At 42.8% G+C, this 17,326-nt stretch overlaps 1 protein-coding gene across 9 annotated transcripts in view; it reads right to left on the reverse strand.

Moving 5' to 3' along the window:
* Nucleotides 1-17,326, reverse strand: part of GPHN (gephyrin) — a 1,582,310-nt gene that overhangs the window by 472,013 nt on the left and 1,092,971 nt on the right. For all 9 annotated transcript variants that reach the window (XM_085627214.1, XM_085627212.1, XM_085627211.1 and 6 more), the window contains one exon: nt 8,235-8,369. In XM_085627214.1, the coding sequence (XP_085483340.1) occupies nt 8,235-8,369 (135 nt within the window). The remainder of the gene's footprint in view (nt 1-8,234; nt 8,370-17,326) is intronic.

The following is a 17,326-nucleotide window of genomic DNA, read 5'->3' on the forward strand; positions in this document are numbered from 1 at the left end:
AGCTTCATAGGATGGCTTTGACGCCAGAGCACACGTGTTAGAAATGGAGACTAGACAACAAAACTTTTCTGCACACTATCACACACTGAGGGAAATTCCAGAGAATCTGGAATTAAAAAGGTGAATACTTTTCTTTAATTCTTGGGGTTGCTATCCTCTTGACACCTCAAATAGCCATTATAGGAATTCTGAAGGGCATTGATTTTCCCATTTAATATCTGCCACTCTATTCCACAGGGCTAATGATTGCCGAACAGGACATTGCACAGGCATGGAGAATCAAATCTTTCATAAGTATAATGGTGAAGGTGAATGGTATATAGCATCCAGGAAAAGTGGTATATGGAGGAGTGGGGGTTCCCACATAAATTCATGAATATCTGAGGGTCATGGCAGAGGCACTAAGGTATGGGGGCCACAGGAAAGGTGCTGTCTCCAGAGATGCCTCAAAATGTGGATTCTGAATAGTGTACGAACTCTGATCTGCTGAAATTCTGCCCTACAAGTCCAATATAGCTCTGATGTGGATCAAAAGTCAATATTATGAATGTATTGGCTGTCACATGATCATTACAGTATGTGATGTGACTCCATGATATTAAGGGGGAAAAGTTAATACATACTTTTTAAAAAAATGTTTACAAAAGCAATACCACTTCTAAAGGAACTAACAACATGGACTCTATCCTCACCATCTTCTTTGGTGATAGAGTACCCCTACAATGTGAGGTGAGAAATCTGGCTTGGCTTCTTTCAACCAACTGAATCTCTGCCAGTCGCCCCTAATCATCAAAAACATTTGATAATGCTCTGGGCTCTGATTAACTCTTATCTGGACTAAGGCAATGCCATGTAATCAGGCCTAAGTGATGGTGAACTGCTTCAATTAATCTCAGCCACTGGAAGCTACTCTCAGCCACAATCAAGTATACTTTTTTCCCCCCACCATGTCACTTCAGACAGGAACCAGCTATGTGTAAATAAGCTTTTGTCTGGCTCCAATAGCAACAGTGCAGGTTGAACTGCCAGGCCAAGTGCCTACTGAATATGAAACCAAGCAACCCTCGACCAATTTTGGCCTCGTCAGTTAGGTGCAGCAGGAGTCCTGTGAAAACGTGAGTACATGTTTGGGCATACCCATTGCACTTAGTGTGTTGCAGTGAAGAAAACAAAAAAGAAATGGAGGTATTGTTTGAAATAATATCAGTCACTGGTAATTACTCTGGATTGCAATCCCCTGGCAGAGTGCGCAAGGTCTGGGCATACCAATGGAACTTGGTGACCAAGGACCATTCAGTTTAAAGTCCTACGTTGCCATGGGCCAAGACCAAACATGGGTCCAATGCTCAATATGCCACAGGAACCAAACTTATATCATTGAGGAGGCCTAATAAGGCCGGAATTCGTTTAGGTTGTTCTTGTCTCTTTTGGATAGGGACTTGCCGGGCATTTCAAGATGGACACTGTACCCATGTGGAGCCATTTCAGTACTGATTTGCATAAGGCGGGTCTCTTTCTGGAGGGTGAAATACAATGGGTTGGAAAGGTGCTCCGAGTGATTGCCAATGGTTTAGATTATATGCAAGCATTCCTCCCATTAGCTATATAGAGACCTGTCACCCTATGAACTGAGAAGGCTCCCAGCAATGCAGTACATAGCAAGCCAGCTATTTTCTGGCTGGCAAGATGCCAGCCAGTTCCCCAATCTCAGACATCTACACAGTTCCCAGTGCTCCCTGAAAAGGACTAAATTACATTAAAAAAGGTGTACCTTTCTGCATAGCCTAGGCCAAACCTTGTGTCGTACAAATAACCAAACACATAAAAAAGCAGACTTTTCTCTGCACAGCACCCGCTTCCAAACAGCCTCTCCTAAACACCTGCAACATGCCCTAGTCTCATACAATGCAGATTTAATCCAAGAAAAGTACCTCTACCGAATACACTCCAATGCTCTGCTTCCTCTCTCCTCACATATTGCTGTCCATTGCTACACTCTTTTAAGTGTAATTCTTGCCTCCTCAACGGAGAATCAATGTAACCAAGTTACTACCGCTGTTTGAAGGTAACCATAATTCATTTCAGTCTAATTTATGATGGGAAATATTGGTTATCCTGTTATACCTGATTGGGCTAGGTCTGTCACTGTAAGTACCTCTGTGTTCCAGTGCAACGAAAGAATTGACTTTTGTAGTGTGCATAACACACACAAAAAAAAAAGAGTATCACCTTGTAATTTAGGTCGGTGATAAAGACTTAGCTCTTTACCAAAAGATAATTCAGGATCATACCCTCCCACCCCAAGAACCAAGACAAAAACAATCCCCCACAAGGATGGTCGGCAAGACTACTAGTGCCAACAACACTTTACAAGTGAGAGTCTTAGACCCAACAACAATCACAGCAGCATAGTAAGAGAAGGCCATTGGTAATCATTCAAAACCCCAAAATACTTTGCTCTTAGGCCACAAATGCAATGCACCTCCTTCCAACCATTCATAATGAAGCATAAATGTTCTATCTTCTATTTCGGACCCTAGCACAGCAGCTATTTGAAACCATAAGAACGTCACTTTGGTCTTCACACGACACCAAAAAACGTCCTAGGTAGGCCACGGATCAAACTGACAACTTCTAATTTGAAAACAAAAACGGACAACTTCTAACCAAGAGGAATCTGCAATGCAGTGTTACCATCAGACTGAAAGGGCTTTGAAGCCTCTTCATTGGTATGAAGCGCTTCATAATTGCAACTACACCAAAGAAGTAGCAGGGGCAATGTTGCATGCCCCTTTCTCATTGTGTACCTGGATAAATGGAGAGTTTCTCCATACCATTACGAGCACTACAAGCAAGTACACAGAAATTAGTTGATACATTACAACCGAGGTTTGAATGGACCTAACGATGCAGACAAAGCCCAAAACCATCGAGATACTCCTTAGAGAGAAAATCCATCAAGATTGCAAATATTACATCCTCGCCATTCATCAAAGTTTTGTCCCTGTGCATCTTTGTAAACAGCTTGCTGAAAGGCAATTTAGCCAAGACAGCATGCTTACCCTGAGTAAGAGTGACGGTAACCCAGCAGTTTAATGTGATGCACATTTCCACTGGGGGTTTTCTACTGGGGCAGACTACATGCATCACCATGCTAATTTTCAAAGAAATCTGGACCACTTACACCCACAACGCAGCACATACACCCAGGAATGTCATCTACATGTGAAAATTAACCAAAAAAATCAGTTGGCAGAGAGCGCTGCCCGGTTGGAATTTCTAAGTAAAAACCCAGAAGCCTTCTTTTACAACAATGAAACGCACACTATCATTTAATTTATCTCTGGCTTTCAGACTTCTCAGAAATAGATCATGTTAAGGCCAGCCTGCCTCGGTACAGACTTCTATGCATGTTTTCACGACTCCCTTAGAGTCACCCTATTAGCTCCCAGTTCACCTTTTGCTTCCTTATTTGGGCTCGCCATTGCACTTATTCCCCACACAACTGAACTGCCTGCCACCTAATCTAAAAAAATTGACCCGAGTACACTGGACCCAGTCACCCTACTGTTTCTCCTTGCTCTTTGCTCCCTCTTCTCCCTTGGAGGCTCAGGTTTTTAGCGCCGGGACACCCCTTCGGGGGTAGCTGTGCGCTCTATAAACTACATAAAATAAAATAAATAAAAATAAAATACTGATAGCCCAGCGCACATAGTACGGAAGGTACTTCGGCTAAGAACTCTTTCCTAAGCCGTGGTCTTGTTTTCTCTGCTGTAGAATACCTTGTGAAATTCTAAATCATAGGTAGATGCATTGCTAGGTTAGTGAATACGATCTGTGAAGGGCCTATGCCTGTTTTGGATCACTCACACCCTAGGAAATAATCAATAAATGTACCCTTTTACAGCCATTTTAGAAAACAAAACAACAAACGTAAGTCCAGGGAGCACGTGGCCAGCTGCACTATAAAGAGAACCTCCCCGTGGGTTGGAGCGAATCAAAGCAAGCACTCTTTACTATCCAAGTGACAGCAACCAAAACGTATTCCTTCAATGAAGCAGATTAAAATGATGCAATATATGTCAAAAGCTTATGACATTTATAGGAAAGAGGCAAACAAATAAAAAACTTTACACAGCATTCAAATACAAAGATGATCTATCAATCACATATAATGAGGTTCGGGGCATCTGAGGTGGTGCAATGAAATCATCGAGCACCACAGTGTGAAGCCAGAAGGTGTTTGTGTTAAAAGAGAATGCACTTGCAAGCAATGTAATCACAAATAGATGGAAATAACCATATGCTTTGCTCGGCTCAGGCAGGAAACGAGTTCAAATAATTCAGAGGCCTCTATGAGTCTTTTTCTTCTGAAAGCAGATCTCGAGTCTCTGCTTTTCAGGAGGTTTAGGTCCTGTGAAGGGCAATCTTTAAAACTAGGTCTTCTGCTCGCACAGACCGCTTCAGCACAACTAGATATGGCCACACACTGGATATATGTCTGAATGTGCACAGCACTGGCTATACTCAAAAAGAAGTGTACAAATTATTAACCATCTAGAACACTTCCATCAGATCTGCATGCAACTTCCATAACAGCGAGAAGAGCTTAAAAGTTACGCAACATACTTGCCTAGCTCAAGACTCAAAGAATCTTGAAATATTGAAAAGAAAGCAAAGGCGGCAGCTGAGCATGAAGTCTGACTTACTCCCCAGTATGATCATGCTACAGTGTATTTCACTCGTACGAGTTTGAAGGATCCCTCCACAGTAGATTGCGCCTGATTGTGAATCTCTCACTTACTTATTCACAAGGTAAATGCTTGAAAAAACATCTCCTTCTGAAGACAACTCCAATATCTTCTATAACTTTAAAGGTGCATCCACTGTAAAACCTCAATTTCCCCCAAACAAATCACAAGATGACTGTAGTCGTGGATTTACATGTTATCAATAAGTGTTAAAAGTATGATCACCACTGGTGAGATGTCCACTCCTTTGAGGTCTTTTATAGTTAGCGTCAACATTCCTTACTTTCAAAGGATCCCAACCTTTACACTAAGACCACCATTTGTTTTGATAAGGCCCGAACGGGCAATAACGTATTAGCAGGCCCAGATTCTGGTGCTTTTCTCAACCAGGAGTCGTGTGAACTCAGTACTCTAAAGGCCGCTTATTATACAGCTGATGTATATGGCGGGTTTTCGATTCCCAAGACAGTCCTTGGAAGGATGCCTTCACAGAGCTGGGGGAAATCTAGCAGAGGGCTGCTCAATTTTTACAATTTCTATTCCCCATTCTTTGTCTCGAATCTTAGCAGTGCAAATACGAGCCATTTACTATATCTGACTCACAACATGCGTTCCATAATTATAACAATCTTCTCATGCCTTGATATTTAGATAAAGTTTGAGGATAAACTGCGCAATTATCACCACATCCAAATTACTTCCCAACTCACGTATACTCTTTATTTGGCAAACAGTACTTCACAGAGAGCTGGAAAGCGCAAACTATTTGGTGCAAGTATTCGCTTGCTGGACATTTTGCTCACCATCAAATACCAAACACTAACAAATCTGGAAGCATGCATTGCATAGTTGCCAAGGGGTGGAGGATGCTTACATCTAGTTATTTGTAATTTCCATGATCATATACTAGCATAGATCTTGAAAAGAGAAGTATACAGTTGAGAATAGTGGTTGTTTTAGCTAGTGAGCACAATTAATCAGCCAAGCTGCTTGTTGGATTCTTTTATTCTTTGTTTAGGAAATCACAGTCAACATGTGTTTCACCCCATTACAGCATGCAGGGCGGGGCTTTTTCAGGCCTATTCCTACGTCTCTGGTAGTTTTTAAAGAAATTAATCAGGTCTCGCAATTTTTTCTTGTCCAAACTCAGGATTTTTGTTTCATTGTTCAGGAAACTACAGCCAACATGTGTTTCGTCCCCTTGATAAGATTTTTCAGACTGCATTGACATAGAGGACACTAGCAGATCGATACAGACCATATTACGGACAAACTCCACCAGAACGAATTACAAGAACCGTCTTATTCATTTAATTAAAAACTACCACAGACTTAACAATAGGCCTTGAAAAAGCCTCAAGCCTGAGCTCCGGAACGGGGTTGAAACACAGGTTGGCTGTGATTTCCCGTACAAAGAAACAATATTCAAAGAATCCATCAAGCAACTTGTCTATTTAATTGCACTCACATGCAAAAATGACTTTTATTTTCTCTCTCTTCTAGATCTATGCTAGGTATAATCATGGAAGTTATAAATAACTAGGTGTAAGCATCTCCCACTCTTTTAATTCCTTAACATGTGGTGAGTGGGCATACCCAGTTGGGGATGCTAGGGAACACACCAATAACCTAACACGCAGTCAAAATACGGTTTCCTATTGATCCAGCTGAACCAATCAGGTGTGATGTCAAGAGTAAAGAGAGAAAGGAAGTATTTTATCAAGTACGAGAGTTCATGATTAGGAAAGTAATTTTCTGTTATAATCAGGCAGCTGAAGTTTCAACATTGTAGCCTTTGTTCACATTATCCAAACACCAGCAAAATCACAATACGCCTTCACACAATGCTCTCCGAGATTGCTGACTCAGCCACAATGACTATTGAACGGAAATGTAGAGGACGACAGCTCTATTCAGGTGTGATATAGTTGGTGGCAGGGATAACCAGCTTCGACACAATTAGACCTCACTGACCGCTCCCTCACAGACCTCAGCCATGATCAATAAGCCCTCCAATGCCCATCACAGCAGTCCAAGCAGCAGTACTACCTGGAATTGTCAGTAAAAGAAATTGGCGAGATTCCGTTTCTAGTCACACTCTTTTCAATCTCTGTCATTGGTCTTCTACTAAATTTGGGAACTATAACTTTATTATGTGAACAAATTCAGACTGTTTTGACTGAAATATGTAGAGCTGTAGTGCACAAAACATTTACGCTTTCCAATAAGTGGTCCTTTGTTAGTCAACAGAAAACAATTATTCTAGGACTATTTTAGTCCTGGGCAATTTTGATTTTCAGAATAAAAAGCAGCTCAGCATCAATTGATACTATTTCACGAGGTAATCTAGGCACACGGTGCAATAATTAAATAAATGAAAAATTCTCTTTTTCTCCCCAATGTGTGGGGTTACCATTTGTCCTTCATGCACCTGGGGTTCCTGCCCTCCTTTTACAAACCACTGTATCCGAGTCAACTAGATTTTGTGTTACAAGAAAATAACATCATTTTGTTTTAAATAAACAACTAAAAGTTAAAAGATGAGTAGGTTTTTGAATGAAAGAACTGGACTGTGCACATGATTTCCTGTGACTTGCTGCCATTTTGTCACCCTACCGAGTCCATTAAGAAACTACTAAAATGAATGAATCGATATGCCAGTGCCACAGCTGAGTCGGTCTCTGAATTCTTTGTGAAAGTTTGGTGGGACTGCTTTTTCCAAGCCCCCCCCCCCCCCCATCCTCGACTTCACCAGGCCTTAAAGCCAATGCAGAGCTGGTCTCAACCAATCATTCTCACCAACACCAATCACACCGAGATGTCATCTTCTGTCCGGATCCTGCCAAGAAAGAACTCGGGAGGACAATCTCGAAGGTTGGCATTAAAACTTTCTATGTATCAAATAATTGCTTTAAAATATCGGGCAGCCACTTTAGAAATAATTCAATTTCAATCGAGACCTTTTTTTTTAATGTATTCTACTCGGGATGGGTAGGTTTCGATTTCAGAGAGGACTCATTCACACCCCTCCGTGAATCCAATAACACAGTAGGTTTTACTCCAGAGTCTGTGTCCTTCTCTGTGACCTTGTGCGCTCCTTTCTGCAAGGCAAGCTCAAAGGGCTGAATGTTCTCTCCTCGCTGATTGACACCTCAATGGATGATACAGGACAGGCTCGCGCCAAAGCAATAAACCTCCCTGAGAGCGGCTAATGGGCTGCAATGAGGACACCGTGTAGGAGCAGCAATCTTTACAAGAGATCAGTGGTCTCCTACCACTGGTCCAAGGAAGCTAATATGCGCAGGCATGTGTGGGACTGAACTGAGTGATCTCACGTCCATTCATCATTTGTAACAGTAATTATGAAAGGGCGACCTCTGTGCACGTGAGAGGCACCCTTCTACAGCTCGAGGAAAAGACCTATCCGTCACTGCCTGATTAAATGCCACGAGCCGCGGAGGCAGGAAGAAAGAAGCTACTCACTTTTGGCGTCGGGCAGGAAGCGGTGGAGAGGCGCGAGGTGGCCTGTGCGCGCGGAGACTCCGACGGGGTAGTGCTGAGGGAAGCGGTGTCTCGTGGCAGCACCTGCACGCCGCGGGAAATGATGGAGTCCGGGATCTGCAACAGAAAACACGATGACCACCATTAACAGGGCGAGCGGGGACGCTGGGAGGGCGCGCATCTATGCATCCGTATGTGCTCCCCACCTAGCCCACCTTGGTCATGATTGGCTTTCTTGGCTCGGCGATGACGGCTGCTTTGAAAGGCATCGCTGGGAACAGCATCAGCCGCTGAGAGAGGCTTTGGGCTGCAGGGCAATTATTCAGCCGCACGCTATCGCTCAAGAGTGTAAAGTTGATTTACCCCCTCCTCTCGCCGTAGCTAGATTTTACTCCCATGATCAGAAGCGCGCGCGGAGTGGGGGCTAGGGGTGGGTGGATACAGAGCGGGTTTATTACTCTCAATAGCTGTGACCTCAACAACCCTGCATGCGAACATCAGCAACAATAATTGTGTCGTCAATATATACATTATTAATTTAAATCTTCATTTGTTTCTCGTCAGTGATGCGGAGTGAAGCGAATGGAACGGTGGAGGGTGACAGGGAACGGCAGCAGTGTTTGTGCACGTGGGCCTGGCTCCTCCCCCTTCTGAAAGCCATCCCATTGGTTCTCCCCTGCTGCCTCCCTGCAGTTTCCTCCCCGGACCTGGACTATGGTTCTGCCCGCAGTACAGAGGTGGTGATCCGCAGTAGCGGGATCTCTGGTCTGGGGGGAGACAAGATGTCACCGCTAGCTTTTAGAAGCGCTCACGGCGATGGTGCGCGGAGTCTCTCTTTTTGTGTGGCTACCGGTTTTAATAAATTCATGCATTGTACATTGTTGTTATTCAACATAGAGTAAACACTTTGCTGTCTGGAGTTCTCAATAGTGATATAATGTATTTGTACTCCGAGCCATATACAGTACTTTATATATGAAAATGTGAAATTCTTCCGCTCTTTACACTTTTCTCATTACTTCTTATCTTTAAATATTTTCATCAATCTTCTAATTTTCTTTTAAGTTTTTCTTACCCTTTTACACGGTTCTACAGATTAAATTAGACGATCTCCCTCCTCCCACTCTTGATTCCCTTCCAATCCCAATCATAACATTTGCCCTCTCTATGCACTAGGCTCTGTTTTCTCCTTTTTATGTTCAATATGCGCATTGACCATGTTGATTTACGCATTTTTTTTCTGTGTTTACTGCTCAGTATATCTTCAGGATATATTTCTATGTACTTCTTTGTGATTATGTTATTGTCACATTGACTGTTTTGTTTTTAAATCAATTAATACATTTAAGATCATTTTTTTAAATTGTTGATGCCAGAATGAAGGCAGGTGGGTAGTAATGATTAGATAGTATAACAATGAAAGCGCTGACAAATGTAGGCACGGATGTGAGCGAACCGTCTAAACTCTGCCAATAAAATGCCCATCTGAAAATGTCAGAGAGGCAATTGGAATCAAGCATAGATTGACAGGATTCGTAAAAAAAAATTCCAGGAAAGAAGTGGAAAATTGATCACATTTTAAGCTACAAAAATGAATTGTCCAGCTTAACATGGGCAATATGGCCCTGCAGAGGGTGTGAGGGAGGAAGGGGCGAGAATATGCTGTGGCAAGCACCACTCTCTAAACATCCAGGGGCAACTGCAGCTCTTGGGCACTTGGGAAAAATACTGCTTTTACTTTGAGATTTGAAAGTCATTTTTAAGCCATTTTTGGCCTTATAAGTGGAAATATGCTCCACTCCTTTTCTCTCCTCTTCTCAAGCCCTTATGACACCAGAGAGGTCACTCGGCCATCTGCTGTGACCAAGCCACAAGACCCTCACATGCAGGAATACCCATTATTAAGTCAATCACAAAGCCAGATTTGAAAGTTATACACCTGCTTCTGTCACATTTGATTATACTATAGCATAATGAAAACATGATTGAATCACAGTCATTATATAGATAAAATGTGACTATGCAACTCTTATGGGGATTTAGCAATGGAGTTTAGCATCACCTCCCTCCTACTGTTACATTTAACACTACTAAAAAGAACGCTCATTTACACAAGATAAAATGAGGGCAGGCATAAGCTTTAACAACCAATGTGCATTTGAGCTTCGGAATGAGAGAGCTGACTTAGCTACTGTTAGAACCTGTTCAGATGGTCAACTAGGCAAACAGAGTTTACTGGGGCCTCAACCACGGCATTCAGGGCTCTAACCTACTATGGCACTACAAACAGGGCCAAGTTTATCACTACTAAACTAGACACTCAGGGTAGAGAGGGCGAGCAGACCAAGGCATATCAGTGAGGTAGAGAGGGGGTGGGTGAAGGCTGAGAGCTCAGGCCATCAAACTTTAGGCGCAATAAGCAAATGTCCTGCCCAGTGCTTTTCTAACTGTTAAGACAGAAGTAATGTAATGACACCAAAACACAAAACAGTACGTAAGACGTACTAGCACTACTGTGAAAGACGCTACAGGGTTTACGGGGTTCACTAATCAGAAGCAAAGTCCTTGATTTAAGCACAGGTGTAGGTCCAATTTAGCTAAGTGAGGCAGCTTCCCTGTAATCGGTGATCCGCAGGTCAGTAGTCTGTAATCCTTTATTAGGCAGTTCTTGTTTCCAGGCATGCAAGCATTTTTAGTGCAGAAAATGATATTTGTTACAGTTAACACAGGTAACAAGTATTGCTAGATTACTCTACACATGCTAAATACCATGTTATAGCAGTTGTACAATCATTGTATTTGCAACTATTTGATCACTCCAGTGGCGGCTGTCTATATTCTTGCGAGAACAGCTGAGAAGTCATGATCACAGAAATTGTTTAAACACTCTGGGCCTGATTATCAAACTGCTCTTTGTAGTGCGGTTTGTCGTACTACAAAACGTACTACTAAGCGTTAGTCATAAAATGCACTTTTGTAGTAACTTACAATTTTGCAGCAAGTGTCTGTCATTATTTTCTATGGGAAGGTGTTGCAGGACCAGCAGTTGGCCAACTGTAGGGCTGAACTAACTAAAAAAGTGCAAGTTACTGCAAAAGTGCAGTTTGTGAATACCAAAATGTAGTAAACGTACTCACAAGTGTAAACTTACTCAAAGTGTGAGTTGCCTTCGTGAACCAGGCCCTTTGACAGCAGAAACATTGCAAAAGCATTTCCACCAACAAAACCACTGCAAAAGCATTGGACTGAACCTTCAGTGCCCAGATGACACCAATAAACAACTGAACAATGTAAACCTGCACAAACACAGTGATTGCTTCTGCATGGCAAGATGTACTGAACATGATTTATTGTTTTTCCTTCCACTAGCCGCATGCCTGATTTTGGGCATGCGATCAGATTGGTAGCTTTCCATCTCTCCTTTACCCTCCACTATAAGGCTACAAGGCATCCCTATGATGAATATACATGGGCACAGAGTATACAGTCAGGGTGATCTGCTGCAGCTGCCTATTTGGTAGCAAGTGCAAGATAAGCCATTTGATAGAATGAGGATATACGTGATGCAGGGCGTTGTAGAGAGGCAATTCCAGCCTCAGAGCTCGCTGCCTTTGACTCTCCTTGGCCTGTCCTGGGAGCCACTAGAAATCAGTTCAAAGATGTATAAAACCTAAAATAGAGAGCTGCATATCAGTCATTGCTGGGGCACTATGCGTACCAGTGCGACATGGTGCAACCAGCATGGTGAAGAGGCATCCACGTTAGAAATCAAGGAAGTGGCTCCATGTGAAACCCACCAAAGCCCAAGAATGGAAAGGGAAACTGCCCCGCCTTTGGACCTTGCATGCTGGATCGCCTCGGATGCTCCTTGTTGAACACTGCATTGCCTTCTTTTCTTCAGTTTCTTTCGGTTATCAGGATAATGCAATTATGCTCTGTCAATGGTGCTTCTCAACCTTAATATTTCAATGCTATTTTCCTTTTCTAACTACCTGTATGTGTTCAGATTTAACTGGATCGACACTCAGAGACCAGGGGGTAGCACATGCCCCTGCAGTGCAGAGGGACCCTTCAGGAGCCCCCTAATCCCTTCAGGCTGCCCCCATTCAGGCCAAGGTCAATTAATTTCTATGAGACATGGGAAACTCAAGGATCCATCCTTCCATTCAGCATGTGGACCACTTCATTTTGCGTTACGCCGCTGAAAGGGACCGACATCTTTGAGGCGATGTCGTCTAGTGTCTAAATTGTTAACCTTGGAATCTGGACTCGGGTGCTAACGCTGGCCTTTCCCAGGACCAAGTATGTTGTAATTCTGAGCAAATCAATTGATCTCCCTATGCCTAAATTGTAGACAAGTAAAATGGAACTCTGATAGATCCTGCTGTGCAATATGCAGCCTACGGATACTCCATGTACGTGCTCCAGCTTTCCAAGACGCATAGGTTTCTGTGCTGTGGTCTCAAGATACATGACATGCACTGAATTGTTTTAACACACCTACTCTGATGAACAACTGCTCGATCTCCAGTAAAATGTTTTCTGGGAAGCCCTCCACACCAGTGAGTCTATGAGCTAGGCCCACACTGTATCAAATTCCTTAAAAATATTCTTATAGTGATTAAAGTAAGAAGCAAGCACAAACAGCGTGAATACACTTAATATTTTAAGATTAAGCCATATCGGGGATGCAGGTCGTATGTGTTCTTGCAAAGTTATATATATATATTTTTATATATATATACTTTTTTTTTTTAAGTCGACGACGATAGGTCTCTAGTTATAATGGAGTCAAACATTGAAATAGTACTTTCTGTTTTCCTAGCAACTTAGGCAAATCTTCATGAAACTTTCCAAAGAATATATAGAAGCATGCAACTTTGACCCTGCAAAGCTTCGAGCAAAGTGCTTGAGGTAAGACAAGTTAAGAGCAGGTCCTAAAAGTTGCATGAACCCTTTTAACTCAATTTAAAGGAAGTGTATCTCAATAACATAGGAAAAGCAAATGGAGACTACATTTGGACCAGAACATAGTGTTTGGACAACAACAAAGTGTTTACAAGACTGGTATGGAGTCATGTAAGACTGTATTTTTTGTCAAAATGTAACGAAAAGGTTTGTGAGCCGGCTCCCAAACAAAAATTTGAATCCGAACTTAGAATCTGACTACATAGGTTATGTTCATTAAGGGCATTTACCTGGTACACAAATCTCGTGATATTTCTTTTGTTGTGGGTAAAGTGAGAAAACCAGGCAGCAGAAGGGAAATAAGGCACATTCCAGAACAAGCATTGGTAAAGTCAGTAGGTCTTGCCTTTGAGACGTAATGGCTTTGCCAATGGTTTTTAGCCATGCTGTACACCATTGCTGATGCTGAGCAGTATGGCTACGGAAAGCAAACCAAAAAAGGCGCTATGACACAGTAGAGGCATTTGCACACCTAAAATGCTTTTTATTTTGTAAACTTTTTTTTTGCTTTTCAGCCCTAAGAAAATTAGGCGTATAATTCAAAATTTGACATGGATAACCGACGTGTACACTGTCATTTTAGTGCATTACATTCAGTGCAAGCTAGCAATATCAATTGAAGTGTTAACAAGTGATGGCATAACATTCTCTTGCTGAGTCAGGGCATTATAGTCCTTCTAAACTGGACACAATGTAATTCCTCATGAACAGCTAGGAAGAATGTTGCAAATAAAATAAGTAGTGACAAAGCGGGTCCCAGATGTCCTTGGGTGGGAAGCCTAATGCAGGAAGGTACCATATCTCAGAATAATTAGAACAAGTAGTCAAATCTCTCAACCAGTGGGCATATTTGGGGGAGCGTTCTTTATACAGTTAATAGCCACTTTACATTTCCCCACCATCAGGGCCATAGCCACAAACCGGCAATTTGTCTTAGAGACATTTTTAACATAGCCTAGTAGGGCATTCAATGGTGTAAGAATTAAATCAGAGGACACCATATTTTTAAGTTCTTGATTCGTTTTAAGCCAGCATGCATGTATTTGAGGGCACTCACAAGCCACGCGTAAATCTTTTGCAGCAGGGGATTTGCACCTGCAGCAGTTTGACACTGACATCTAGCCAAATCTGGCCCTGGGCATTGGTGTATAATAAGCCCTGTAAGGAAACTCATGCTGGAGCAGCCGGATTCTACCATTGGTGAGACATTCTTGGTCTGCTCACAACAATAGGCCCGTGTGCTTCTGAGAGGACATAGCCTAACTCGCAATCCCATCCTTGCTTGACGTGTACGTTGGTGTGTGCAAGTGAGGGAATTCAACAGTATATCAGTTTGTATGGACTGGGGTTCGTTAGCAGCATTGTCAAGAGTAGCCATTCAGGGCATTCAGTAAGAAAGGATGGATAGCTAGCTCTGAGGGAGCTGCAGAGCCTATTGTATAATAACAAGTGCACGAACTAGTCTGTCGGGACCCAGAAACTCATCAAAGAAAAGAAATTATGAATTCACAAAATGGACTGTAGATGCCTAATCACCCCTGGTTCAGGGGTCAGCACTAAGCACGGGTTGTGTAGAAGTATAATACGCAGGGGAAACCTGTCGGCGTTGTGGGTGAGTAGGGCAAGTCAGGTGAGCTTAACTGTGTGAATCTCAGTGCTTGGCCCTATGCTCTTTAGCATTACTGCGGTGCACAATGGGACAAGAGCAGCAGAGCCTTCTTCAAAATTTCGGTGAGGAGCTTGACGCGTGTCATGTATCCAATAACGGCCAAACTTTGCCTGCGCCACCTTGCACCTACAATATGATGCAAGTGTTTTTTTTTTATTTGCCAAGTTGGATCAGTAATTAAAAAAAATTAAGTAGCGCAAAAGCTTTTTTTTTTCTTAGCACAGGTGGGGGAACAAAGAGGAGGGTGCAGGTGGGAGAAACAAAACAGAGTGCCTAGGTGAGGGAAAATAAATTAAGGGGGCGGGTAGCAGGAAGCAACATGGAGGGCGTGTTTGGTGTGAAGCAACATAGAGGGTGGGTGAATAGAAAAAACACAGAGGGCATGTTTGCCGGTCAGACGCAATGGACGAGAGAGTAACGTGGTGCGTGTGGGAGAAAAGTACAGTGGAATGAAAGAAATACAGTGGGTAGAAGTACACAAGGGCTAGTGAAACAGTGGTTTGAGGAGAACCACATGGCAACAGAGCAACACAGTGCAGCGGGGGGCAGTACACAAGAGAGACAACTGGACAACACATGCACTCTGTCATGAAGTGCTTAACCCAAAAGTAAAAAGTAGTACTTGAAAAGCAAGCAGTGGAAGGACACATGTATTGCATCCAGTCTCCAGCAGGAAATAGGACAAACACTAATAAGCAAGTAAATAAGTATGACAGCTAAGTCATCCAATGGTAAGCAATGAGCTGTTTCTAAGCCCACAGTTAGCTGATAATGAGTCTTTTTGCAAAAGATAGCTTGCGCTGTATGGTAGGCGAGACCTTAAAATGGAAAATGCCCTTTTATACAGTATAAAACTTGATATTAGTTGTGAGGGACAGCTACTGGCTTTCTCACTTTGGAAATACATTGTTCCTGGACCAACATCCTTGTTCACAAACAGCACCACGAAAACATTTTCTGGGGTTAGTTGAGTTTACGATGAACAAACAGCAACCTAAGAGGGTTCAAGATACACCAGGGGAGAGGTACCTTTATTGAAAGACACGGCAAGATTACAATTCAAGTTCCGAGCAGCTCATCTGCTTTGCTTATTTTTTAGAAGTCTTTTTCCACTTCTGAAAAAACACTCTGTGAGGTCCAGAAAATGGAGTAAGGGGTAACAACAAAGGTAGCCAGGGGAGTACTGAGTACATACCATGGTAAGGAGAGCAGCACTGTGGCCAAGGCCCCTAAGATGTAGAGCACGGCCAGTGATAACACCCTGTGCATAGAGGGCTCAGAGGGAGATTTTGAGTGCACAAGGAATGGCCTTCAACCATGCCCACAGCTGAATCTAGCAGGGCATGGGTACGGGGGAAGTGTACACAGTGTGTGCAGTGGGTGCCCAGTGGGAATTGAGAGCTGGAATGCAGGTCCAAGGGAGTGGCCAAAAATAGCACCCAGTGCGTGCATGCTTAGTGTACAGGCTAACTGGCACTTGATAAAGTACAATACTATAAACTCAATAATGTAATGAAAAAACCTTAATTAAGGAACTCTGTGACTGTTTAGTATGGCCAGTTCCAAATTATTTTGATAAAAACAATTTTACAAATTAATTGAAAAACTTCAGTTGAACGGTCATTATATGCTTATGACCCAAAATCGAAGAAAATAACGTTCCCTAGTTAAGTTCATCTATGCACCCACAGCCCCTCCCCACCTCTCCAATATACTGCACAGGATTTCACAAATGACCTCACCTGGGGCAGTATTACAGATGGTGCCCCAGGGGCGCAACAGGCGTTTGCACCGGCTTTGCCGCACCCCCATGGTACTTTGGTATCATAGAAGGGGACGCAGACGCATGTGTGTCCCCTTCTATAATACCGATAGTGCTTCTATAATACTGGTATCACTGTTTGCGCCCGGCGCACCTTTGAAAGGTGCGCCCGGCGCAAACAGTGATAATGTGCAATACGGCCCCTGAGGTTTCACAAAATTCACAAACAACTAGACATTCTCAAATATATGTCTTGACAAGTAAAATGCTCAACTGGGACTGCTAGTTGCTGACAATGGTAATGCAGCCTCAAAGCTCCATTTAACAAGCTTGATGAGGTCAGCGTCACTGCAACAGCGTTTACTAGAATTGCTGCGCTGCCACCTAAAGGTTCACAGTTGTATTGCAGTCTTACAACTGCAATATTTATAGTAACTACATGCTTTTTCTGTTCACATATTCAGTACATACGTTGACAGTTGTATTTCCTATATCAGGCACGCAAACGGTGTTGGGAGGATTGCTTGAAAATTATCTAACCACTAGCAATCAAACGGGGTGGCATTCCAGTGCATTATTTTTCCACCCACTGTGCCACTACAAACAAAGGCCCACCTTATGCAAATCAATATGGACCACGCTTCTCATGTGAGCAGTCTTTACCCAAGCAATTGC

This window comes from Triturus cristatus, chromosome 9 (assembly GCF_964204655.1).
Source record: "Triturus cristatus chromosome 9, aTriCri1.1, whole genome shotgun sequence".
Taxonomy (NCBI): Eukaryota; Metazoa; Chordata; class Amphibia; order Caudata; family Salamandridae; genus Triturus; species Triturus cristatus.